The sequence below is a fragment of the Poeciliopsis prolifica genome, unplaced genomic scaffold, assembly GCF_027474105.1.
Source record: "Poeciliopsis prolifica strain line A6 unplaced genomic scaffold, Auburn_PproV2 SCAFFOLD021, whole genome shotgun sequence".
Classification (NCBI taxonomy): Eukaryota; Metazoa; Chordata; class Actinopteri; order Cyprinodontiformes; family Poeciliidae; genus Poeciliopsis; species Poeciliopsis prolifica.
The window spans coordinates 320,542-347,754 of NW_026562396.1; the positions used below are offsets into that span (position 1 = coordinate 320,542).

Below are 27,213 nucleotides of genomic sequence, written 5' to 3' on the forward strand. Positions count from 1 at the left end.
TGGACATCCTGATTTTTATATCTAATAAATGAAGTACCTTATGAAATACTAATTATTTAAAAGGAACCGGCATTTTCTACTCTTGTAACATTTTTTTTGGGAGAGCCAAAAAACTGCCAATAATTATTCATGTTTTTTATGATAAAACACAAATAAAATATGGACAACTTAAACCATCATTGCTCTTCTAAAAGTTATGGAAAGGGTTTAAGTAATTAGGAAAATTACAGTTAATGAATTAAATATTTAGGTTTGTATTGGCAATTAAGGAAGAGCTCTTAGCTTGCTGAGATAACACTGGATCATCTCGCTCCTGCATGCTTTAAAACAAGAAGGCATATCATGTGTCATGGCCGAGCCCAGAGCCAATGTTGCTGTGGAGATGCAGGTCTGGCAATGAGACATTAAAGCTCTGCAGTGGAGTGTTGAGTTACAGGATTCATGCAGCATTCATGCTGCGCCTGAATTTATTTTTGCTTGTACACGGGTGACCCGCTTACGAGGCTTATCCAGGTTTTTTACAAATTTGGGATGTGATGTTTTTGGATATCTGGTTATGCTTGTCTCTGTTGACATGGTAAACACTCGTATCTAGTTTCTGGAACTGCTCAGCATCCTTTGTGATTTCTTCTTGCTCACATGCTGAGTATGGTTACTTCTCTGATGAATAAAATATTAATTTTAGCTTGAATTATCGGAAACTTTATTATCAGACAGAATTTGGCTTGAACTGCACCGTATAGTATTCCATAATCAAAAATACTGACATGTATTTTATTTGCTTCAAAATCATTTGTTTATTTTATGCTATAAAAATTGTTCAAGAGGGTTGCTGTTGATGTTTACTTTTAAAAGTCTTTAAAAGTAATTCAATGAAGATTTCATAAGCAGACATCATCAGGACATGACAACATGCTGTGGAGGTAATTCAACCATTTTGCCAGCTTTTGGCGATTTATTCCCGTGTTAACATTCTTGTTCTTTTGAAAAGAGTTAATTTAGTTCCAACTCAAAATAATTTGACAGTATTTAAGTGGATACGTCAAGGAAACTGCAACCTTTAAATGCTTCGTCTTCACTTGCAGACGTGATTTAACAAATGGATGATGACACGCGAGGCTCTTAATTTTGGTGCTGTCGCATAGTAATCTGTGTGTGCATGCTTCTATCTCCTCAGTTAATATCCATGTAATTCCTCCTTCTGCAGCTGTTCTTTACAGACATGCTCACGTTTTTGTTTTTAGAGCAGTTTCTGAATACATATCCAGTTCATATAATGCTGTGTGCCGTTAAGTGATGTTCTGAACAGCAGTTTCAGAACATAGGAAAAACTAATTCAGATGAACACATGCAATAAACAATGAAAGGGTGGCTTCATGAAACATTGTTGCAAATTCATTTGCTTGATTTTTTTTTTCTTTTTTTTTTTTTGAGTTTGCCATGTGCATGAAAGAGAGTCAGAGCGAGGGTTGAGGCGGGACAACAGTCCAAGGCTACAGATTTAATCTGGCTGCTGTGGTCATGTGATTAATAGTGGCCAGGGGCCAGTGAATGGTGTAATTTATGGTGAGAGGGATCAACACATTTGGATGGTTGCTGCTCCTGAGGGAAATCTGGCTTTTAAACCAAAATGGCATTCTTCTCTCTCCCCCCACTGCCTTCCCTCTTCCTCACCTACCGTAATATGACGGCTGTGGCAGCTGGGCCTTCGGAAAGATAATGAGTTCAGTTTGGAACTTATAAAAAATAATTAGACAGACTCCTGAAGCTGTTTCATTAAGCTGGTTAAAAGATGCACCCTGTGGATTTTAGCTTTTGATCATCAAGCAGAGATCTGGAAGAATAAACTGGACGACTTAGTAGTTCTTATGTTTTGCGCCACGACATTAATCGTAAAAGGCTGAATATTTAGGCTAATGAAGGAGCTAAATTGCGTATCTAATCATAGATTAAAGAGAATATTGAAAGTCCGTGGAGGACTGTGCGTCATTCAGTCTGCTGCGATGGCCTCGCCCTCATCAGTCTCCTTCAGGCCGCTGCTGTGATGATGTGCACGACGCTGTGTGAGTGCGTGCGCGTGTGTGTTCACTTAATCCTCTTCCAAACCCTAAAACTGTAAATAAACATCAGAGGAGCAGGGCAAAAGGCTAGGTAGGTTGTGCTGAGAGATTTCTTTGAGGGGTAAAAATGTTGTGTTGTTTTCATTGCCAACATCAAACCTTGCTGATAACAGCAGCCTCTGCCTGACCTTCCCCACCAGCTGCTCACCAACTTGCCTCATCCACCAGGAGTTACCTGCCTGCCCACGCATTGGCTGACTAACATTTCTCCTTGGTCATTTCATTGTGCCGTTTTTTTCCTTCCCGATGGCGAGGGTTTATATCGAGATTTACTTTTTCCGGTGCATGGACCATCTCAAGAGCGGCATGGTTTATACACATTGGTTCTCTCTTCCTTCATCGTGTTTATTAGTCCGAGGAAATATGTAAATATAGTGACAGTGACATGCCGTCTCGCCTCACTGTGGACTTTTCCTTGCAAGAAAAATGCAGGATAATCTCCAGCTTCACTGCATAATTGTTCAATACCCAGTATACCTTACTCCAGGGATTTACGCAACCAGTGACTCTGGCGACTCTTCAGGATTACATCATGCATTAAATTGACTATTAGCATGGACACTAAAACATGACCTCGCATGGGAATTCAATTGATTTTGCATGTTGTTCATATAGCTGTCAAGTGTCCTCACGTCCTTGAGAAATCGCTAATAACTTCGGTTTTAAGTCTAACACAAATCAATCACTAAATTGTTTAGCATCTATTTAGCGATGCTGTGGAGTTTCACCCTATGGAGAGGGAGAGCATAAAAAACCTGAACTTGTCTGCTAACCCAAATTCCCAGAAAAAAATCAGCTTCATAAAAGTAATAAATAGCCGATCATAGAGCTGGATGAAGGAAACCATAATACTCGATAGACACACTGGATTTACCAGACATTACAAATATTTAAGTCCTTTATATATATGATAGATATATATATATATAGTGGAGCCTAAGAATACTTATTTGATTTGTTTGAGCAGACAATTTGCATATGTGGTAACATATTTCTTCATAAAAAAATTAAAGGAATGTTTAACAATTCATTTTAAACCTCAGCCTAAAACAAGCGCAGTAACCTAAGACATATTAACATCTGGGACTAGAAGGAGAGTTGTTTGTTTTTTCTCCCATTATGACGAGGCGTCATGGTGTGCGCTCTCTGCATTCTGAACTGGACCCAGAAACCAACGCAGTGCTCACAAAAGCTGTCACCCTGAACATCTCTTCCTGTCACAGAACTGGCAGCACTCACTTCATCATTACAGAGGTTGGAATGAAAAATAAAAGCTGTCCTCCTTAGACACCTTTTTTATCTGCTAGGGAAAATGCCATAACATTATTATTGCAACCTGAGTTATGCTGCACAGGACAACAGGTTTGTTGCTGTGACACTGAAAACAGAAAGTTGTCCGTAGAGAACTTGGTCTCGGCCCCCGTGTTACAAACACTCGTTTTTACGGTTTGGATAAAACAACTGTTGACTGCAATGCTGTTTCTATAGCATACGGAGAAAAAGTAGGGAAGACGCGCTGCAATGTAAATAAAGGAGCAACATGTTGAACCTACTAGCAAAACCTCTACGGTTCTTGAGGCCTGCATGAAAACGTAAAACATGAAAGGTATGAAAACATTATGCAAGCAAAACTCATTCACTGAAATACTGGAACAACTTCAAATAACATGGAAACTCAGTCCCAAGTCAGAAGTGTTTTATTAACAGATTCAGCAGACAATGCAGTGATACAGTAAACAAAAAGTTTTTTGTGAGTGACAAAAAAAAACTCAGCTGCTCACCATAACTTCTTCATCACATCATCCAATGTTTTATGGCACTTTTGTTGGCTTCTGGTCAAATTCAGGGTGGAATTTAAAAGATTTCTATGTTCAGTGTCACCCACAGTCTCTCTCCTCCCTCCCCTATCTGATCTCCTTCATGTCGCCACCTCCTCCAGCTTCCTCAGATCCTCTTCTGATCCACCTCAGTATTCCCTCTGCTCCCCTCAGTACCATGGGGAGTGAAACTTTCTCCCTCTCTGCTTCCAAACTCTGGAACTCAGCGACCACAATGTTGACAATCAGGACTTGAACCCACCTGTTCAAGACTGCCTGTAACTGGGTGCATTGTTGCCAGGCAAAGATGTTTTTGGGTCATTACTTTTTTTTTTAATGAACTTTGATTTGTCAAAACTTTTATTTGATTTGTAAAAAACCCCCAAAACATCAATAATAATAATAATAATAATAATAATAATAATAATAAATAATAATAATAATAATAATATTTTCAGTTTTTAAAAAATCACGTGTCATTTTTCCATCCACCTCCCAGCTGTGGGCTGTTCTGTTGGTCCATCGCATCAAATCCTAATGGTGGTTTTGAAACGTTGAATTACAAAGTACTGACCAGCACCAGTTGGGTTTCCCCCCTTGTTAAAGCGTTACATAGCTTCCTCTCTCCTCCTCCTCCTCCTCTGTCACTCCCCTCCTCTCTCCCTCTCTGGTTGAACACGCGCGCACTCTTCTTCCCCTGACAGACGTTTGGGTGCTGTCGCGCCTGCATCCTCCTGCCTCTGACTCCTTTTTTCCCCCCACTCATGCAACTCGGAGTTTAACTACTGAGAACATAAGACAAAAAAAAAGAAAATAGAAAAGAAACAGAGAAAAGTTGCCGCTCTCCGAGGCGACCCGCAACAATGACCCCGTCCTGACTAAATTTGAATGGATTAAGCCAATCTATTCCGAGCTCTAATGAGATTAGAGAGTCAGCGCCGACGTGGGTCGCGGCGGCGTGGCACCTCTCGCTGAGCTCGTCGTGGGGGGAACGTTTCCACTCCCACCTCCTTCCCCGTCAAGCCAGGAGACCTGCCGGCGTGGAAATGGCGCTTCTGATGCCGCGGACGGGAGCGGAAAACAACAGACGTTTGAGTGCGCGCTCACCTGTGCTGCTTTTGTGGCGCACGGATTCCTAGAAGTAAGGGGAAGAGTTAGCGGCGGCGGCGCCGGCGGCGTGAGGAGTTGTTGTGCAAAAACGGAGGAGACATGAAGTACCAGAAATATATAACAGTGATGCAGATGGCCATGGGAGTGACAGCTTCCAACAAAGACTGCCTCCCCACTAAGAGGCAGCTGTGGTGAGTATACAGAGAGGAGAAATAGTCGGAGGAGGAGGAGGAGTGGAAGGAGGTGGTGCGCTCCTGGATGGGAGCGTGTGTTGGCGCGTTCGCGTAAAGCGCGGCAACAAACATTTCCATGTGAGGCAAATTTGCTTTAACGTTAGCTCCCCAATGCGGATTTATAGTCAAGCTGTTGACATCTGTCGCCTCCTTTCAATGTGTTTACGTCTTGCAACACGAACGCAAAGCCAAGTTGATCGCCGCTCGCTCCTTCTTGCGCTTTTTGTCTTCTCCACTCTTAAACGTCTATTTCAGCTTTTAAAATGCAATTTCTTTTTTGTTTTAAATTTGTTTGCAGTGCAGAGTTTTCCGGCGGTGCAAGACTTTCTCTCACTTCGGTGTAGTAAAGAAATGTTAGCTGCTCCATCACTTATTCAGAAGCTGCCTGCCACCTGCGTTTGAAGCACACTGTCGGGTTGGTGGATGCTGGACTCCGATTGGCTGCAGCGGCGCCTCCGACTGTTTGGATTGTGCGGTTTTAGACCAGCCAGCACGTTATTTATCCGTTCGCACGTTTCCTCCTTCATCTAAATATACCACTTGGTCTGCTTTTAGCACCTTGTCTTTTATCCGTCGCTACTTCTGTTTTCTGTTCATTTCAAGTTTCTAGAAGTAGCTTGATGGGGGGACAGTTTTGTTGTCCGTGTCTCCACCCATTTCCTGTTTTTAATAGACAACTAAACGTGCTTTGTTGATGTCAGCTTTTAAGTAAATAAACACGCCTACTTTCAAATAGTTCATAATCACCATATGTGTGGCTCTTTGCGAGGCAATGTTTCTGAAGTTTTTTGGATTGTTTAGACGGAAAATAGACAGAAGACACATCCAGGGTGTGGAAAAGCTAAATAAGTCTATAGTGTTGCAAATACTCTGTAGCAGTATGGCCAGGTAGAAAGTGGCTGAAATCAACTTTATCCGTGTGGCGGTCAGGCTGAGCCTTTAAGAAAAAGTTGATTGAGCCGCTGCTCCTTTGTATTGAAAAGAGCCAGCTGAAGTGGCGCTGATCACAACGCCTCCTGGTTGTGTATTTTCTAGTCATGTCCTCAACTCAGCAACGTGGGGCGACGACATTCTGAGCACGGATATGAAAGCAGTGGAGAGAAGAACTTCATTCTGACAGAAAGAAACTCCAGCAGGACCTGGTAGCCATCTGCTGCGATTGACTGGATTTAGGAGACAAAACTTACAGAAGCGCAGGAGCCAGGATTACTTTATATATTAAAAGTTTGATTCAAGGTCCAGGAAAACCTTGAGATTTCCTCATATGAGTTTAAAAACGTGTTAGGGGAGAGTGATGCCTGTTTCTCCTGTACCTCACAATAGATACTGTAACAAAACACGTGTTGAACGGCATGCAAAACATAAAGAGCCTTATTAACTTTATAGTTTCCTGGCTTTACTGCACTAATGCAAAAACCTTCTATTTATACCTCAAAGTGTATCAGATACACTTTGAAGACAACTCTTTTTTTGATAACTGCATTTATTAATTTGATGAGATAGCTCAGTCTAGAATGAGACATTGATTTGTCACCCACCGGTTTGCATGATTGTTGCTGAAATGACTTACACTAAGAATCCACCGGTGCATCTTCACACATATAGGCTCTCTGGAAAAGCTTCTCTGTCCCTATGTGTCCTCTCCGCTGAGTGCATCTTGGAAAAGACACATTACTCACAAGGATGTGTTGAAATCGATTTCCAGGTAACAGGCAAGAGGACAAAGTAGAGACAGCACAATGAGACACAAATTACAGAAATAAGAAACTGAGACTGATGACTTCTCTAATGCAGTTAGTCAGAGTATTTGTCCCTTTCTCTTGTGGACAGCACTTTAAGTGCTACATTTCTTTGACGCTTTCAGGATGTACCAAAATGTATGAATTCAGATTTGAAGACTTTGTGCATTTCTTGTGAAACTCAGAGAAGAATGCTCAGACTGTTTTCACACGTCTCTTGTAATCCTCATTCACAAGAAAACATAATCCTTAACACACAGTCTGCATTCAGATTATTAAAAACAAATCCTGTTAGCAGTGACCGTTTTTGACTTTAGTCATTTAGGCAGTTGCCCAGGATGGCATTAGAAAGAGGGGTGGCTTTATGTCAGTTGCACCTTGAACAATTCTCTATTGATTTTATTTGCTACTTGCTGCTGACAATAGAGTGGTAATGTGAAACGGTCTTTGCTGCTTTTTATCTTGTTCCATCATTTCAAAAGATTTCCTTCATTTTGATTGGCTGGAGGGAGGTTGGCAGAAAATGACTTTTGTCATTCAGGCAACTGCCACTGCCTGTTTGTTTGTATCTAAGATGCATTTGGTGTCTGGAAGATCTGTCATGGACGTTGGATAACAATAACTTGCATTAGTCAGGTGTCATCCCACATATGAACATGACAGGTTATCTCCTCTGTGTTCATGCGACTGTCGTCAGATGCATTGTATGTGACAAAGTGGTACTTTGGGCTTGACACTCTTCAAAGAGTCGTAGAGGTCTAACTGGGGCTGTCACATCAAAGTGGGGGTGGAGACACAGCTATTAAAACAGGATTACTGCATTGCCTCTGACAACCATTTTAAGGTTGAGAAGCTGAGCCAGAGTGCATCAGCAGTTTGTGCTTCGAGGAATCTCCCCGTGTATTCACTCACATGCCTCTGGTCTTGATTCAGAGTGACTTGAGATTCCAGATCAGTGAAATTGCATGTCAATTACTAACTCGCTGAAGAGAAGAGCAGAATGGAAAGTGTAAAAAGTTTAATTGAACACTCATAGTGAGCTGTTTACCGCAATTGAAGAAACAGTAAAGCAGAATATGACTTTTCAGTTTCATTGAATCAGAACTTTAAGGTGCTCAAAACGCATAAAGTTTTCTAAAGTATGTCATGTTACAAATAAGGACACACAATACTAGAAATATTGGATTATGATAATATCGGTAAAAATTGCAATTACAAAATAATTTGCAGTATATGCCAGTTTTTGTCTTCCCCATTTTTTCCATCTGTGCTTCCTACACTCTGTGACCTTTCGCATTTTGGGCAATGTCCTTTGTGTCCAGTGTGAGCATCTGCTGCTGTGAGACTCTTTGCAACTGGTTGAATATTACACCAGCAAATGACTGTAAGATGCATGTTGATAAAGCAACATGAATATTGCACACACTAATATTGTGATGATAATGCATTTGTGATATGTTGTGCCGCCTTAGTTACAACCACAAATGACAAAAATTTGTGACACTTTGTTGATTCTTTTTAAACTACTGATGCTTGAATTAGGTGCAACTTTAAAAATAAAAGGTCTGACAAAGACAAAAATAAACACAACCAAATATGTTTTAGAGAAACAACATTTTTTTTTTATAGAAACTCTGCATTATTAAAGAAGAAAAACATATCGCTAAGACATGGGATTTGTCCAATCTGTTAGTTTGAGATTATCCACACATAATAATTAGTCTATGTTGGACTTAATGCGTGGGTGTATTGTTCTGGTTTGTGGGCCAGATGTCTATTCTGCAACCCTCCACAGTTACAACCCCTCCTGGTGCTCTTAGTGCTTAATGATGCATTAAGCCAGCATCCCTTCCTTCTTCTCCACACCAAACTCAACTCCACACATACAGATATAGGAGCCAGTCTGCTGCCAGAGTAAAAAGCCTAAACACCCTCTCCCTTGCCACACTACAGTGGAAATAAACACATCCTCACAAACTCCTGTCTTACCGTCTCCACACAATCTCCACAGTCCCTGGCCAGCCGTGAGGGGTAGTCTTACGCAAACTGACAACGCCTTGCTTTGTTTTGCTCAGCAGGAGTCCAACTCCATGCATGGTGTTTAAATAATCATAAAGGGAAAAACACTGCTTTTACCAATCTTTAAAGTTTGAAAGAAGGTGCACATGTGATTGTGTTTTGTTTTTGGTGTTTCTGTCCATTAGAAACTCACATGTTCTTACATTGGCAGAACGACTGTAATCTCCTCTCAGATGGTTTATGCCACTAAAGGGAACAGATTACACAGGGTTTATTGACTTGTGGCTCACCCTGTTACCCCCTCCCACCCTGGAGCATGCTGTGAGACAGAGTTATGTGTGGCTACTGATGCATGTCTATGTGCATGCTGGGGAAGATGTGTAGGTGTCTATGCCAGAGGGAATATATGTAGGCTTGGCCTTTTAGTAAAGACTCTAGGTTCTACTGAGAAAACTATATGATTTGTTTAGGATATATTAGCTCTGCTGAAAAACGTAAACAAAAGTGGATCAATAAAAATATTAATAATGATTCCATTTTTTTCTTTTAATTGATTATTCTATCAGAAAAATTACATTTGTTGGGTTTGTAATGTTTCTTTATAGGACATAATAGCATAAAATGCAATTCACCCAAAGATGCCTTTGTTTTTTGTTTTTTTACTAAATACAAGTCCTGTGGACCACTGGCAATCGCCGAGGTTAGGGACTACAGCCAAACTACCTTTGAAAACTTATAACTACCTATTTTACAGGCTGGTCAGAGCTGCTGAAATGAGGAGCTAGCTGTTAGCTGCTAGCTGTTAGCTGTGTCTCTGTATCACAAATAAAACTCCCTCTAGTAAGTAAATACTTACAGCCAAAGACATGAGAACATTTTATTTACTTTCACTGCTCAGTGGGAAGAAACACATTAACAATAAAAATTGGACTTCAGTTTATTTTATTACTTTGAATCGTGATAAGCTACCTCATTAGCATAACTGCTACACTGCTTTCATAGACTTACATACCTCATAACTCATGTCAGACCAATGTAGGTAACTATATTTAGTTTATGTGTTACAAACAAAATGGAGGTAACAGACCTCAATTGGGTCACACAGACTTATGCTTTTTAGTTTTAGTTCATAAATGAGGTAATGTTTGGCATCAAAAGATTTGCTGCAGTCCACTTGAAGAGCTTTGTAATAGTAATGATGATGACAACAGCAGCCCTTCAGACTCTGAAGTCAGAGTCGCAGCTGGAGGATGTTTGACTTCACAAATCTGTGGCTCATGCTTTCCTGGCCTCTTGTGACTCTTGACTGTCATGACGATTCAAAAACAAAAAGAAGAAGCCAGAAAGGAAGTTTCATTACTACCTTCTGACAAACAGAAGGACACAGAGGAAAGAGATTGACAGAAGTCCCAGTCTTTGCTTTTCTTTAACTGTTCTTGACACTTTTTGATTTGTTTGTCAGCTTTAAGACTTTGCTAAGTTACACTAGTGACACTTTATTCTTAAGTATGAGTGACAAGATTTTATCACTGAAACTGTTTGATGTGATTCTTCGACTATTTAAGTCTGAAATAAAATACACAGTAAGGGATAATGTATTTTAATAAGTGAAGTACATTAAATATAACGTACCAAGTTAAAAAAAAATGCTATTGGTGTGATCTTTTTTTTTTTTTAGTGTTATTGTCATTAGCAGTCAAGAATATTGATTAACAACCAAAATTCGGTCAGTAAAAATTTGCTAAATTGCATTTTGAAACAGAGTATAAACCAAGATTAGTAGGAACATATGAAAACGCCTGCCTTAAACTTCAAATGTTTTGTTTGGAAGTCACGTTCATGTCTGTTTGAGTTTCACAGAGATGGACTGTATATTTGTGTTAGTGTTTGCTGCCTGTCAGCTGCTGACCTCCCTGTCTCCCTCCTCTCTGCGGGGGTCAGACAGCATTTGAGAGCCGACCGTTGTCAACCCTTGTCCGATGCATGTCTATATACCTAATCTTGCCTGTCCATCTGTCAGGCCTGTCTGGTCTACAGAGAGTCCTGAGCTATGTCCTCTTCTGCCAGGTGGTGTTTCAAAGTTCTCAGGAACAACTGGAATAATGTTTTTTTTTTTGTTTTAATGTTCCTCAAAGTTTACAAAAACTGTTTTGAGCCCAGGATATCTGTCATTGTTTTATTCTTCTGTAGGCAGGCTCAGTGAGGTTGTTGTGATAGAGATGACTGAATCATGTGTGCACCTTTTGTCACCACTTGTCCCCTAAAGTTTGAGGAGAGCCATGAGCGAAATGATGCATGTTAATCGGCATTGGTCAGGCATTACAAAGCGGTTTGCTCATCGTCTGAGCCATAAGCTGACAATGTCTCTCTGTCCTTTGTCTCTTTGCATTACAGTTGCTCTCATGTACTTTAACCCAAATCTATCCATCCGCTAAGAAGTTATATCCTTGGAGACAGCCTTTCTTGTGCATTTCTTTGTGCTTGGTTCATCTGTTTATTTGCTACTTTGTTGTCTTCTTGATCCAACAAAATATTTTTCATATCTGTCTTGCTGAAGGTAAAAAAATACTGAATGGCTAAAAGCTTTGAAAGGTCACTCTGAATAAATAGGAAACAAAAAAAGTCAGGGAAGATGTTTTGGACATATTACCATTGCCAGGTAATTTAGAAAATCTAAACAAAAGCAAACCCAATTTTAACATTAAAACAAACAAACAGATTAACATAAAGCGTTGTAGCTGCTGAAGGTTTTCACAGGCGATCAAAGATGAGATTATCCCTGCTTCATGTAGTCTCATGTTTTTTAAGACTGTATGACTCATGAAGCTGTGTCATGATTTGATGAGACACACCTGCGTTTTGTCTGCACTCATCCTGGAGGACCCACCTCCTGTTTTTTAATTCCTGTTGGAAGTTATTTCATCAGCATATGGAGCGTGTTTGTAGGTCACCATAATGTTGAGCACATTTGTTCTCGATCTTATCAAACAAAATGTTTTGACTCCAAACGGAGCTTTTATTGACAACTCTTTGATCGAGTTCCTGCCACAGTTGGCTCGTCTGTCTCAGCATCACAAAGTGAGACAGATTTCACGCGGAAACAGAAAATACTGACAGTCTAGACCCAATTCCTGGAAAGAGCGCCCAGGAGAATCAGCTCTGCAGCCGACACCAGAGGTGTTTGTGTTGAGCTTTGATTGCTGAGCTTCTGTGCTGCCGCTCTTTGGGTTTGTTCATGGTGCCAGTCATTCGGTAACTATTAATATTTTTTTTTTCTTTTCACAATGCCTAGTTACTCGTAGCTTTGTGCAAAATGTGTTTAAATTGCAAATAGAAAATCAGGCAAAAGGTGCAATTAAGCTTTTTGTCAGTGTTGATGTTGCTGTGGACATTTTTTTTCAATTTCATGGATTAATACCCATTATGATAAAAGGTGTGCATGTGGTCTACAGTTATAATCTGCCATTGTACTAAATATAGCAACCAATTAAGAGGTAAAGCTGCTTTAAGACTTTTATGAAAAGCAATTATTGCTGATATTTGCTAAGCTGAGTGTCATTGGTAAAATTGACACCCAATTTTACCACTTGAGTTCAATCAATCGAGTTTATTTGTACAACACATTTCAGCAACAAGGCAATTCAAAGTTTTTTATCATAAAAACACAAAAATAAAAAGTCCAACATAATGTCACCAATTCAGAGACCAGTAACAAACATTATATTTTGTCGAGTGCCATCATGAAACTCATCAATACACAAAAGACAAAGTAAAACAAAGATTATCATTATGACACCTGACTCATATTGAATCTTCTTCTTCATTGCATAGATTCAACAAAGATTTGGAAACTCAGTCAAAGTCTTTGTAAGCAATCATTTTATTTAAATAGCTCACAAAGAACTTTACCAAGAAAGTGCATATATTTAAATATAGTTAAGCATGATTAAAAGGCCATGTAAACTATATAAGTAATTAAAAATAAGTACAATGATGTTTAAAAAGATCTTCAGTCCAAATTCACAAAGGAACCCAAAGCCAAAGTGCAACAGCCTGCAAGAGCAAACCCCGTCGAGTTTTATCGGTGGTAGATTGTGCTTTTAGGATTGCAGGGCTCAGCATGGAGTTGAGTATTTTAGTCCTTATCAACATGATAGTATCACACAGTTTCTTCAGATTGGTTATAATGCATGAAGTAGAGGAGTGTTTTCTGCTGTTTTCGCCTACCTGCTTCAAGGTTCAAGAGGTTTTCATACCTTGATTGTATCAAGTGGCCATTTGGACTGCTGTCAGATTTTCTCATCTCCAGCCAGTATGCTCGTCATCACGCCATTGTTACCCACACAACTGTCTCAACAGCATAAGGTATTTTCTTATATGCAGACCATTCTCTGTAAACCCACCAGCTGATATTGTGTGACAATATTAGTAAATGCTCCCACTAGCCTGTCCGCTTTCAACAACCATGCCACATTCGAAGCCTCTTCTTTCCCATTGTGGCTCTTGGCTCAAATCCCGACTAAAGCCATTAAACCTGAACTGCTCCCATCATGCTGCTGAAAGAAGGAAGCTTTGTTTTGTGTTGTAATCAGATCTGACCATTTCCGTCGGCATAAATCTTTAACAGAGTACTAAGCTGAGATATAGTTTCTCCTCGACCGTTCATTAGCTCACTGATGGTGAGTCGGACGGAGGCTCCCTCCCGCAGGAGGATTTCAGAGAAAAAGAGTTCTTGTTCAATCAGCATGCTTTTATTTTTTTGTTGTTGTTTTTTTCATTGACTGTTTAGTAAGCCGTGACAGAATATTTAAAACAATTAACCGTCACAAGGATTATCAGTTGCATGCTCAGCGACAGCAGCAGCACGTCTACTACTGACAGCAAAGCAGCTGTGAAAGCTTACGGTCTGAGAGTAAGCCACTACGGCAGAAATTACCGTGATTTCTGTGGGGAATTTTAGTTATCTACTCTACAGCTTAATAATTTGTTTGAAAGAAGCCAGAACTCGAGTCTTCAAAGTTGTCTTGTTGAGTCGTTTTTCGAAAAGGGTGTTTAACCTTGTTATATGAGCCGGACAGCATGCGTCTGTGGGTTATGTATCGTATTAATCACATTAGTGTTTCTAACCAAAAAGGACATAGGCAGAGTTATTTATACATGTTCATCTTTTCCGTCTTTTGTTATTGTTCTATTTCTAATCCAGATGACGTCTCACAAGGGTTTCTGGGATACATTCAAGGGATTCTGAGATGAGGTTATATACATATATATGCACATTCATGTATATAAAGCTCTGCTAGTGATCTCTTATTACACAGCAGGGTGAGATTCTCTATTTTGGGCTACAGGCTCATGTAATATTCATAAGTTTCACCTCTTACGTATTGCAGTTTGTGGCTAATGTCTCTTGTTACTGCTTTATTTTTAGGCTGTAAAATGCTGCCATTGTCTGCCACTTGTATTGATGGGGGTCACATTGGGTGTGCTTTCTGAGCACACCCCAGCCTGTTTGTGGGTTTCTCCATATTTCTCCAGAGGCAGTGAAAAGTGAAACTTACTGTCTGCTGAGAAGCTCAGGCAGTCTCACGGTCTAACTCACGGGCTCAATATATCGTCGTGAAATCCTACGGCCCCGATGATAATAAATCATTCATAGGTCAGCAGCAAGTGAGAAGTCATACTTTCACTTGTGAATACTTTTAATGTTTGTTTCTTGTCTTTGCTACTTTGCTGTACCAGAAAAAAAAACTAAACAAATTCATCAGCCTTGCTTATCCAATATTGTGAACCACTGATATGTGTGAAAATAGTTTTACTATGTGAATGTCATTTACAAAGTGCTAGTATTTTTGTGCTGGGTGCAGAAGTACTTGACTCTCAAATGTTGAAATAGGCTTCCTATAAAACCATTCTGTGAGCAACTTTTAAATAAAATATGTGACTCTTTAAGAATGTAACAGTGATTGTAATAATAATTCTTGTAATAGCAGAAGATAATTGAAGACTGAATTAAGTAGTTTTTATATAAAAATTATTTAAAAAGATGCAAGACATTTGCTTTAAACTACATTAAGTCTAATGGCTTAAATTTAGCTTCAGGTTTAACTAAAACACTTAATATGCAAGCAAGAATTTGTGTAAAGGAAGAAGTTTAGAACTTTAAAATATTAAAATTTCAAAGAGAAAATGTTTGCTTGTGATTTATGAAAGTAAACTACATAGTTTATGACAAGAGTTGTCTTTGTTTTGTGCACTAAGTCATGTCTTCTAGGTTCATATAAGTTTTTTGTTTTTTATCTTAGGGTTGTACTTCAACTGAAAGACTAGATAGTAAGTAGCTATAAAATCCTTCTAAAAAAAGAGTAGTATTTTTTTTTTTTGCTGTAAATGATTATACATTAATAATTTACAGGCATCTAGAAGAAATAGTTTGGTATTCATCCAGTAGGCATGTGAATAATTTCATTTGCAAGAAATGGGCATGTCCTGTGGGCGTCACCATATTTTGCTCTCATTTTTCAATTCTGATTTCTGGTGTCACAATTCAATTCAAAGCTACTTCTTTTCATATGAAACAATATCTGTTTCTATCTTTGAGGTCCCTTTGCACACCTGCAGATGGCCCATTCCAGTGTGCTTTGCAAGGCAGAATGGCAAATTGAGACATTAAAGTGTCTTTTTCATGACTACTATGTTTTGAAATTAATCCATGTTTAGATGAAATTACTTCTATTTTGCTTTCATAAAATGTTCACAGAGACGACGCCACACCTTTCAGCTGACAACCTCCTCTGTGGACGACAACGTTGCGATTTCCAAACAGCCATCTCACAGTCTTCCATGTCAACCAGTGAAGAATCATTTAGATGTACATATTTTCTCACAGCGCAGTATAAGCACTCTGGCATATTTTGGCTGAGTTGTAGCTTGGATTTGCAGTGTTCACTCAGTCTTCATTTTGCAAACCTCGCACCCGGTCAAGCTCATCAAGGTCAGTCTTCTCAGACAATACAAATCAAAATTAGTCCTTCAGTGAAGGCAGCACCAGTTAAATCTATCTATTTCAGTTTGGTAGTTTCCTTTGTTTTGGTGCTTTCATCCTGGTGCTGCCTGCAACATAATGGAAATCAGGTGAATTTGTTTTATTTTGCATTTTTTCTCATCTATTTTGGAATATTTTACATTTATTCTGAACCGCAGTAAATAAGAATTGTGATTTTTTATTTATTTTATGTTTTGGCACATAAATAACTGCAGCCGGCCACTGTGACATGAGGAATCCTCAAATTGCTCAGCAATAACATGAAGCAACCACCTGGAAATCTAAATTGTGACCCTTGTGAAACTCCCCCAGCAAATGTAGTGGCTTTGTAATACATCTACAAAATATCTTAGCGGTTTTTCTGACAGTTGTGACTCTGATGCTCCAGGAACTGCCTTTGATGCATCATTCTACTTCTTAATTCATCACCCACTCCCTTATGGACATTGTAAATTATTGTAAATTTTAGCTTCTTGAAAAGGAAATAATCTCACTAATTATCATAACACAGGCTAATCCATTTAAGTGATTTTAACTTTGTTATCCAGTTAGAATTCAGGTTGTTCTTTCCCTTCATCAAAGACTTACCAATATTGTACAGCATGAGAAAAATACTAGGGAAATTGCAGCTCTGTAACACGTAAGTTGTTTAATTAAACAGTGTGAAAACAGATGTTTACACCCGGTCATATCAAAATTAACAAGAAGGAAAGCGGCCCATATCTAATTGTAACATCTTTACCTTTTTCTAATTTTAGTGGTGTCACACATACTTGATATTACCATTCTGAAGAATGAGACATGGAGAAAAAATGTCTTGAAAACAACCCTTTTGCGTCTCATTTAAAAAGCATTTATAATATTTGCATGTTGCATTGTTCACAATTTTGCAAATTTTGTTACAGAAGATTAGCTTTTCTATGAAAATGCTTGAGTAACTAAAACATCTGAATGTGTTTTATGCCCCAGAGAGCTGGAGAAGCTGAGCTTATCTTCTCTCTCTTTCTCCCTCTCTTTTCTCTTAAGGCTGTTTCTGTTGTCAAGTCTAATACTGTCTAATTCTTTGATAAAGCACTTGATTGATAACTTGTCATTATGACACCATTCACACTCTGTTTTGAGATATGTATGAAAAACTGAGCTTCAGGGCTGCAGCCTGTTAATTTAATGTTGATACTTAATCTGTAGTGCTACAGCAAAACAATATAAAATGAGTTTGAATTTTAAATAATGTTTTATTTACATTTACATTTCTTGATCTTTCATCCAAAGTTTTATTTTTTTTTATTTTTTCCAAAAATGGCATGACAAAAGTTATCAGTACTCCAAAAGATTAACCTTGCCTCCAATCGGAAAATTAATCTAAAGGCTTAAAAAATTATGCTAAAATTCTAAATGAGAGATTGCTGTAAGTGTTTTGCCTTTAAATAAAGGTTTAACAATGTAAACATGTTGGCCAAATATGAATACTATTAGCCTTAATCTGCTATGAATAACTTTAACTGATCTGATGTGTAGTTTGATCTATAATTGTCTCCAGACCCTTTCTCTCTTCAAGCAAAACTATAATTAATGCCTAAAAGGAAAGAATGATACAAATCACACAAACGGAGCAAAAAAGAAATAACCCTGAGTTTACACACTGAAAGATACATTGGGTCTTTAAATCCACACAAGCAGCAAATCATGTTTTTTTTTTTTGTAGCTTCATAATGGAAGGCATTCAAATGGTCCATACCTACTCTCCGTCTGCAGGCTGCCCGCTGACATTCAGCCCAATTATTCACACTTCCTGAATGCAGCAGCAGCCAACAGGAGAAGATGGCCTTTAAAAAAATAAAGACATCAAGAAAAAAACAAAACAAAAAAACTCATGTTATTTTAATCCTGTAGGCGTTCCTATGATTTCCATCAGATAGGCAGCAGTGCCTGTGAGCAGAGCACAGTATAAATTGTTCTTTGAAGAAGTCATCTTTGTTATATTGGAATGGATGGGCTTATGTCATGTTGAAGAGTTCACAACAGAAAAGCGCTGTATATTTTAAGATTGCTCATAGGCACATTTTTAGGCACATTATCCAAGCAGGAGATCACTAACCACATTACTAATATTGTGTAGACGCCCTTGAGGCCTCTTTACCAGCCCTGACCTGAATGGTTTAGCACCACAATACATCAAAGATCTGCTGTTGTTGTGTCAACCTTCCAGACCTCTCAGGTCTTCTGGTTCTGCTTTGCATCCCCAGAACCAGAACCAAGAGAGGAGAAGCAGCTTTCAGCATCTATGCACCAAAAATTTGGTACAAACTTCCAGAAAACTGTAAAACAGCAGAAACCCTGACTTCTTTTAAATCGCAATTAAAAACACATCTGTTTAGAATTGTTTTTGAAATGTAATATGTAACAATGTATTGTCTATTATATGTTGCATGACTTTGTGTTCTTGTGTTTATGATGTAAAGCACTTTGAAATGCCTTGCTGCTGAAATGTGCTATACAAATAAAATTTGATTGATTGATTGATTGATTGATTGATTTGATTGATTTGATTGATTGATTGATTGATGATTGATTGATTGATTGATTGATTGATTGATTGATTGATTGATTGATTGATTGATTGATTGGGGACAGGAGCACAAGAGGGTTATACTGACTTATTTACTGATGGGAGTCAGACCATTGTCTTCATAAATTCCCAAGAAAAAATGAATAACCTTCCACCATAATCTCTACCTGTCTGACTTTCTCCATTTTGAAACCTTGCTGGACATGAAATGAAAGTAATTTTGCTCCTAAAAGGCACCTTTTAGAAAAAAAAAGAAGCTTTTTTTATATTGGTTAAAACTATCACTGTCATGACAGTATAACATGAGAGAGATAATCTTGTACATTAGGTTGATTGACAGCACTAAGGACCTCCTCTTGGTCCTGATTGGTTGTTTCTGAGGGGGTGCAACCAAGATAGATGCACAAGATAGAGACTGAGTAGCTCGATATTTTTCATAGATCACCTGTTTCATATAACACTGTCACAACATAGTGACAGTTTCAACAAATATGTACTATTTATTTATCTATCTATTTTTGTAAAATAAATATTTGATGGTTTGTTGCAGGGTCACCCCACAAGAAGGAGATGCATCCCCCTCAGATGCTTCTGGGTCTTCTAGTGGACCAGTAGGTGCTACTGGTGGCGCCGGTGCTACAGCCTTCCCTGCCACCTCAACCCTCTCGTTGCCTCTGAGCCAAGCTAAACCTTCTCTGCGTCGCATCAAGGGTCGCATCCATCGCAGTAAGAGCCTGGACAGCATGGACCTGCTTGACTCTAACGTAAGGCTCCGTTATAAGACAAACTATCAGACAAACTATCACCTGGAATTGATGTTTATTTAGACATATGTGCAATGGTGTGGAAATAGTTTCTGTTTGAGTGTTTATTTACAATTTAGATGAAGAGTGTCTTTGCCAATAAGAAATAATACCTTAAAGTCATGGATGTTACTCTGAGAACATTTACTGAATTAGATTTGCTGTGGTTTAAATGTTTGTTTGTTTTTTTAATATCCTAATAGTTTCATTTACATTTATCCATTCTACATGCCACTCCATTAATACAACTGCACACATTCACACAGGATAACCTCTAGTTATGTAATATTTCTATGGTTTTTGGGGTTTTTTTTCCAGATGAGTACAGTTTAACACATTCCATATTTCTGTCTATGACTGATTTATTCTCATAAAAAGTATTAATCTGATAAAATGATTAGGTAAGCTGCTTGGACCTGAACATCCTGCCTAACTCCGGGATTGTCCATTGAGCTGAGAACTGCGTTTGGCCCACTGGTTAATTCATGCAAACTTGTGTGCTTGTGCTGTGTGTGTGTGTGTGTGTGTGTGTGTTCTGTATTAAATGTAGACTGTGTGGTGTTTGGGAAAGCCACCAGCGGTTTATGATGTAAAAGCATGCCAATCTATTGCTAATGCTTGCCTGGTGCGCCTGGTTTTCCTGCCATCCTCACGGTACAAACAGATAAAAGTCTGCTTTCTGCACAGCTCTGCTAAAATTTCCTACCCCCTTTCTGCTTCCTTTATCCCTTGACCCTCTGCAGATGTCTCCTTTAATAAACGTTCACAGTGTAATGTCTCCTCATCCGCCCCCAACCTTCCTCTCCAGGTTGACAGCGTGCAGTGTGTGTGTGCGCTAGCGTTTGAGTCCGCGCACGCTCAGAGTGGGTGTTTGGTCGATTTGATGGCCCTAATTGAAAGTTGCCTGGTGAGTCTGTTGTACAGAGTCACTATTTGTTCATCAACCTGTCTGTTGTTTGAACTGGAGGAGGACTAGTTTATGACGGTGTGTAAGGTAGGGGAGGGTTTTCAATTTAATCCATTATTAATTGGGAAGGTGGGCAGAGGAAGTCACGAGAGCTAGCGACAGGCTCAGGAAGTTTTGCAACAGAAAGATAGATGCACACGCTGATTTTATCAGTTTGACTGACTGCTGGCAGGGTGTTTCTTGTCAGTTTTAATTCTGAAAGTGAGGCAAAAAAATCTAATATATTTTTTAAGACAACCTGAATGCGCTGATGCGTAATATTTGGCTGTGAGCCGTCAGTTCTGAATGAGTTCTTCTTACCTTGCAGACAGCAGTGAAGCATGAGCAGATGGGCTGTCGGTAAGCACCACAGGCAGCTAAACTAGATTTCTTAGTTTTTTGTCATCTTCAGAAAGAACCTTAAACCAATAATGAGGAACTTGTACTGTACAGAGTAAATGTTGTGCTGTCTCAAAATAAGGTGATAATTTTATTTTAAGGAAATTGTACTTTCTAATGCTTCATGTCATCTCACATCCATCCATTCACTTTCTAAAGTTGATCTATTTTCATTGTATCTGATTGAAGGTGTTTCTGATCGTTTTTGAGGTAACATTTTAATTAACTTTGAAATTCTTTCTCATGTGTTGATGCTCCAACGCATGACCGGATGCCAGTGTAAAATCTGCTGCCTTTTGGGGTCGGTTGCAGACAAAAAAAATTATGATTTTCTTGTACGTTCAATTTAATTACTGTCTTTTGATTGAGATGTAATACACAAATGAAACGATTATTACACCAATGTCAAAAAGGTGTACAAGCTAGTATAAGTATATTTAGTATAAGTCTGCATTATGTGTCCAGCTCTACCTCGGCTTCTCAGTCATTTTTTCTCTTAACTCCTGTGGTAATATTTTACATCACACAATTTTATATAGCTTATTTTTAAAAATGTATGTATCACAGCTCTAGTTGGTTTTGTGCAGTGAGATGATCAGGCGCTGTAGATAAAAAAAAACTTTCTTTATGAAAGAATCATTGGGAAACCTTTGCTTGTGTATTTGGGTCTGTCACCATCCGCTGTGTCGGTTTTACCAACAGCCATTTTAACTCTCCGACGACAAACATCACGCAGAATTATGTCTGGAAATTCATGTAGTGGGACTAATTCTGTGACAGATGCCTCATTATAGTTCTTTTATTCCATTCCTTATTTCTTTCTCAGCTGCTTGCTGCTGACAGTGGATATGGATAACGTCTCTCTAAAGCTCACACATAAGGAAGGCACAGTGTAGGGAAAAGATAACCCTCATAAAATGGATAATTAACTCCAGCGATTGCTTATCTGTTCAGTTATGCTTACATAATAGACATATCAATATTATTACATGAAATATGTCTATCTGAAAGATGCATTTTCCTTCTCAGTGTAAATCACTTTACAAAGGACAGGTAGCAACTTTTAGATTTAACTCACTCAATTTATTACTCTTTGTGTCAAGTAAACTCAAGACCTTTTCCTAAATTACAAAGAAACGTTGCTTCTATTACATTTAAGGAAACATTTAAAAGACTTCAGAAAAGCTATTCAGACAGAGGGGGAGGAAACATAACCCTACTATTAAGGTCTCATTGTGTCAATTTTCAATGAATTGGACTGGGTCCCTCAGCCAAAACTCCTGAAAGCCCCCATTATTAAGTTCTTTAGAGGAAGAGTCTCTAACATTTGTTGGAGAAACACCTGAAACGTCCCAAAATAAAATAAAATAAAAAAATCTTTCTCCATGTTATTTCCTACTCTCTCTTTTTTTTAGTTTTATTCATTTATTTCTTGAACGGGGTTGTGGGGTAGTTTTTCGGCAAATATTAAATTTGAAACAGATCTTGATGTTTGCTGCTTTAGGCATCAATGACAGAAAGATTTGTCCAGAGTCAAACTCTAAAGGTCAGATTTTACCACCAAAGAGCAAGAACATAATAAACAGCTGCACTTCAATTTCTCTTAATATTCCTTTGTTTTGGCTACTACATAATTGTTTTTCAGTTTATGCGTCCTTTCAGTGCATTATTCAGTCGAGGTCACAAACATTCAAACACTGATTTTAAGTCTGTGGATCTCTATCAAGGCTACAGATGCAGAGTAAAAAAGGACCCTAGTGTCTGTTTTGCCGTGCTGTTCCCTCACTCTGTGCATCAGTATCAGCTGCTCAAGGCATGTTGCATAAATACATTAGCAGCCACTCTCTTTCCCTGCTGTGCACTATCACAGCATGTCCACAAGTGGAACTTTGAAGCATTAGTAATAAATGAAAGGAACAATGCCCCACAGAACGTCTCCCTCCCCTTTAACTTGCGGCTATATTTTAATGGAAAAACAAAACTTTAAAAAATCTTAAAAGGAAAGTTAACCTGAAAACCCCTTGTTCAGATTTCTGAACAAGGGGTTAAAACGATTAAAACGATTTAATTTAGGTCAAGCTGCTGAAATTGTCTAAAGTAACAGTTAACATGTAATTAACAGCAAAGTGAAGCAACTGTGAAAACCATGCTTATTATGCTGATTGTTGTCTTTACCTGGTTGATTGTCTCTGCTTTATGCTTCCTCTTGATCAACTTGACCTCTGAGCTTGTCAGAATAGGTCAGCATAAACACGTACATTTGGTTTGTGGAGCATATTTTCTTTATCATTTTAAATACACTAGGTTTCCATTATGGACTAAACACCTCAGATGACCTTGAAATGCTGGGTAGAGACTGAACTATTTATGAATACATGTTAGGAGTAAATTCTGCTGGTCATAAGAAGAAAAGTGGCAAATACACAAGAATGTTGTGAGATACAGCAACTCAATGTGTCTTAAACTCAATCCTCATCCATTTTATGGTTTATTTTCTGTGATATAAACAAATTTACATGATTTATTACAGTGAATGCAGCAAATTAGCCTCCACATTTCCTTGTACCCCTGGAATAATGTCACACTGTAACACATGAGAATAACACCAGAGTCCTACCAGCAACATTTCTTTATCTCATCTTCATGCATGAGTGATGTATGCAGTAGCAAAATCATATTCAAACAGAATTCAAAAGCACAGATATATTTTAGTCATAGGTGACCTGCTCCAAGGCGTCAAATGTCCTGATCTGCTGCCTTGGTGGTCACACACCAGTGATTTCTTCCCCTTAACACACCAATGTCATTGAAAGTAAAATATATTTCAGTGATAAATGTTAGGTAAGACATGTAAGGGTTGAATGAGTGATGACAGAATGGTTTGACAGCACGGTGCAGGGTGTTCCGATTAGGTGAATATATTTTCAATGGACTGACAGGAGTATCTGCAACCACCCTATAACTCATTCTGTTCATCCCATGTTTTCCAGCCACAAAGCCATTAAATTGGATTCCACACACAAGTTATTCATCTTAGCTACATTGAAGCAGGTTGGTGACAGTAAGGTCAATTGTTACGTATGGGTGGCTGTGTTTTGGCCTTCTGTGTGTCTGCTGCAAAAACCTCTTTCTTTTATTGAAATCCTTAGTTGTATTGGACTTTATAGAGCATCTTGCTTATTGTTACTATGAGAAATAAAAACTGATATCAATCAAACTGTGTTGAGTCTACTCAGCTGATAATGCTTCATCAAAACCAATGAAAATATGTGTTTGTCAGGATCTCATGCTGCTAGAGGAAGCATTAAAAACACTGATCTGTCGTCCCTGAAGGGACAAGTGGTATTTCATCACCTTACAAAAGCATGTATCCTACTTGAACATTTTGTCATGACTCAACTACAAACTTTAAGAGCATTAAAATGAAGTATAAAATGAAATATAAAATAATAGTTTAATTGTTTGCAGCTCCCAGAAGCAATGGTCAGCTTAAAGCTGTATAGAGAGAATTTATGCACACCAATTGTCAATTTCTATTTAACATTCTTTTATCTAAATTTGTTCCTCGGACTTTATGATGTTGTGTGTTCAGTAACATTGAGAGAGAATAAACCATCCATGAACTTCACTTACTAATTCGGTGAATTCTAAAGACAAGAGGATGCAAGTGCGTAATTGTTGGGAATTTGACGTCTCCTAATATGTTTCCACAATGTGTTCTACTTCATCTCAATGAAACTCAATAAATGTTGTGGTTGTAATGGAAAAAACATGACATTTGTACTGTATCATGCCCCATGCATTCATTTGCTTGATGTCTCTTGGTAAATTTTTTGTTGGCTCAGTCTATCAGATATGAAAAGTTTCATTCTTTCTTGTTTCACACAATTTCATTTAATGTGGTATTTGACCAGATAAATTAAAAAAATTACAAAAACTGATGTTTTACTTCAAAGTTTTCAAACCTTACAGCATAAAACTAGGGAATATTGTGGCTCATAACCTTTGTCACCCTTCGTCAGGCTTTGACTATATTTCATCCAGCCTGACGGGCGATCTGTCATCCACAGACATGAAGTGTTCAGTAAGTAGGACTCTTACTCTCTACTCTTATCCCTTTGTGGATATAGCTCATACAATTGACAGAGTGACGTTTTTATCAGGATTTCAGTGTGTCTCAGGATAGAGAACCCTTGTTGCCCTCCATCAGTCAGGGTTTTTGCACCTAAAAGCTGCCAAAACAATCCTGATTCTGCGGGGGATGGACACAGGACCTCTGGGAGTGTACCCTAAAGTCTGACACCGCAATATTGACAGCTGAGCTTTTGGGTCCTGGGCTGAAGGACAGAGACTGTTCCTCAGCAATTTTTGCTATGTTGACGTGTGCATTATACCATCATGGAGAACATTGCTGTCACCAGGGAGTGCTGCTGGGGGTTTCCATTACATGGTTGATCATAGCTCAGCTTCACTTGTGTTGTTCTTTGTAGGATTCCTGATTGTGGGTACAACTTTGCTTTATTTTAACTTAATCAAATTTTCAACCTGCTGAAGCACAGAATATCTATTTTTCCTAAGTTTCCTTACTGGTTAATGTGGCACTAGTGTCACATAAGGCATAATTAAGTGACTTATTTTGCTCATTAAAATAGAGAAATGGGTTGTAGTTTGTTTAAATTAAACCATGTTTTTTTTTAAGTACAAGTCTAAATTGTAAAATAAATTCTCATCACAAAGAAGAAAGAAAACTCTGACTCGCTCCTGCTAACAAAATTTACAAGACATTTTGTGTTTAGTTCATTGACTCAGTCTGACAGTTTGCACCTGAAGATCTTCTTCTCTGGGGTAGAAAATGGGTACTAAATGGTATTTCTGGACTCTCCCACATTGTTTATTGTCCCATAAAATTGTTTGAACAGACGAATATGTCACTTTATGGAAAATGTACCTTTGGATAACAACATTTGTGGAGAGCAGTGCTTCTTGCTCTAACATCTGTGCTGTTTTAATTTTTTCCCCATGATATCACACCAGGCACCTGCATTTAAATTGCACGTGTAAAACATTCATTTTAGTATGTATTAGCATCAAAATTTGAAAAAATTTTAACCAAAAAAGTATCTTCTTGTTCTGGGGTGAACCCGATAGAAATACCTTAATTGACCTAAAACAAGAAAAGTTCATTCTGAATTAATTTCAGAGAGGGAAAAAGGGTTTATACAGCTGCATGCGCTAAAATGTTTACCTGTCTCTGTAAAGTGTGCAGAAATATATTATTTTAATTCAGTGGTACAGATGTACTGTCAGATTTTTTCCCCCTTAAAGAAGAGCTTGGTAAGATGCAAATGTTTTTTTTTTCTTTTGAAGAAATATTTAAATAATTTTCAAAATTTGATTTCATACTTTCTACACAGACAACCTGTATAGCAAGAGCCTTGCATGTCATGACAGTTTATAATGTATTGTGAGCAAAGTTTGATGTCAGAAACACATTTATCTATTTGCAAAAGACAAATTTTTGCATTTACTAGTGTTTTGATATGATGCTAAAAATTTGCAGAAAAAAATTGCAAACATATAAATAAAATTAGAAATCTGCAAAAGTCATTTATATAAAGTTGGCAATTCAGGCCTTTAGGCCCTTGTTTCTGGTGAGCCTAATCTATCAAAATTAGCATGACAATCTACTTACGTGTGTGTTCAGCATCACAATGATGCTATTGTTACGTATCTAAAAGGTCTTCCCTGACGTCTGGGGAATTCCTAATTGTATTTGCCATCACTCAGCAGCAAATATCGGGGCTGTACCTTTGGACTACAGGTTTCATTTTGATCACTGTGATTCATTATGTTTTTAAAGATGGGGAGCCCTCTGCATAATGACACGCTCTCTGCCCTTCAAGTTACATCATCCTGTGGCAGTATGCATTTATAATGTCAGGCAGGAAGGGCAGGCAAGATCAATGTTGACTCTATAGATAGATGAAGCGATGATCTACGGCTTTCTCGGCAGTAGCGTGAAAGCGAGAGGGCCATATTTAACGTGGGGTCATATGGAGCTGTTCACATTAGATTAAATTAATCAATCACTCTTGGTTTGTCGGCTGTGTATGTGCGTCCCGTGTGTGTGAGACATCTGTGGTAAAGTGTCTTAAGGGATGCCTGTCTGCATACATCACCAGAAGTGTCCTCATATTAGTGTGTCCGGCAGTCTGCCGTCCTCTGTGTGATATTGATTGGTCACAGAAGAGAGTGTTGCTGGTCAGCGTTTCTCAAATGGACACAGAAGAAGACGCAGGGTGAAGGCGAGAAGGCAAAGGGGGGATTACCAGAGGACATGAGCAGATAAGATGAGAGGAGATAGTAACTGAGAAGGGCATGATAGCAAAAGAAAAATCAAAACGATGAGAGTATTG

General features: G+C 38.5%; 1 protein-coding gene across 9 annotated transcripts in view; it reads left to right on the plus strand.

Moving 5' to 3' along the window:
• The first annotated feature begins 895 nt into the window (after window positions 1-895).
• The window catches only part of tjp1a (tight junction protein 1a), a 97,057-nt gene continuing 70,739 nt past the window's right edge, over window positions 896-27,213 (plus strand). For 5 of the 9 annotated variants that reach the window (XM_055044716.1, XM_055044723.1, XM_055044717.1 and 2 more), the window contains exons 1-2: window positions 4,674-5,238; window positions 19,200-19,413. In XM_055044716.1, coding sequence (XP_054900691.1) covers window positions 5,147-5,238; window positions 19,200-19,413 — 306 coding nt within the window. In that variant the 5' untranslated portion in view covers window positions 4,674-5,146. Of the gene's footprint in view, window positions 924-4,673; window positions 5,239-19,199; window positions 19,414-27,213 lie in introns of those variants that run through there. The other 4 variants (XM_055044718.1, XM_055044727.1, XM_055044726.1 and 1 more) reach the window with 2 other exon arrangements.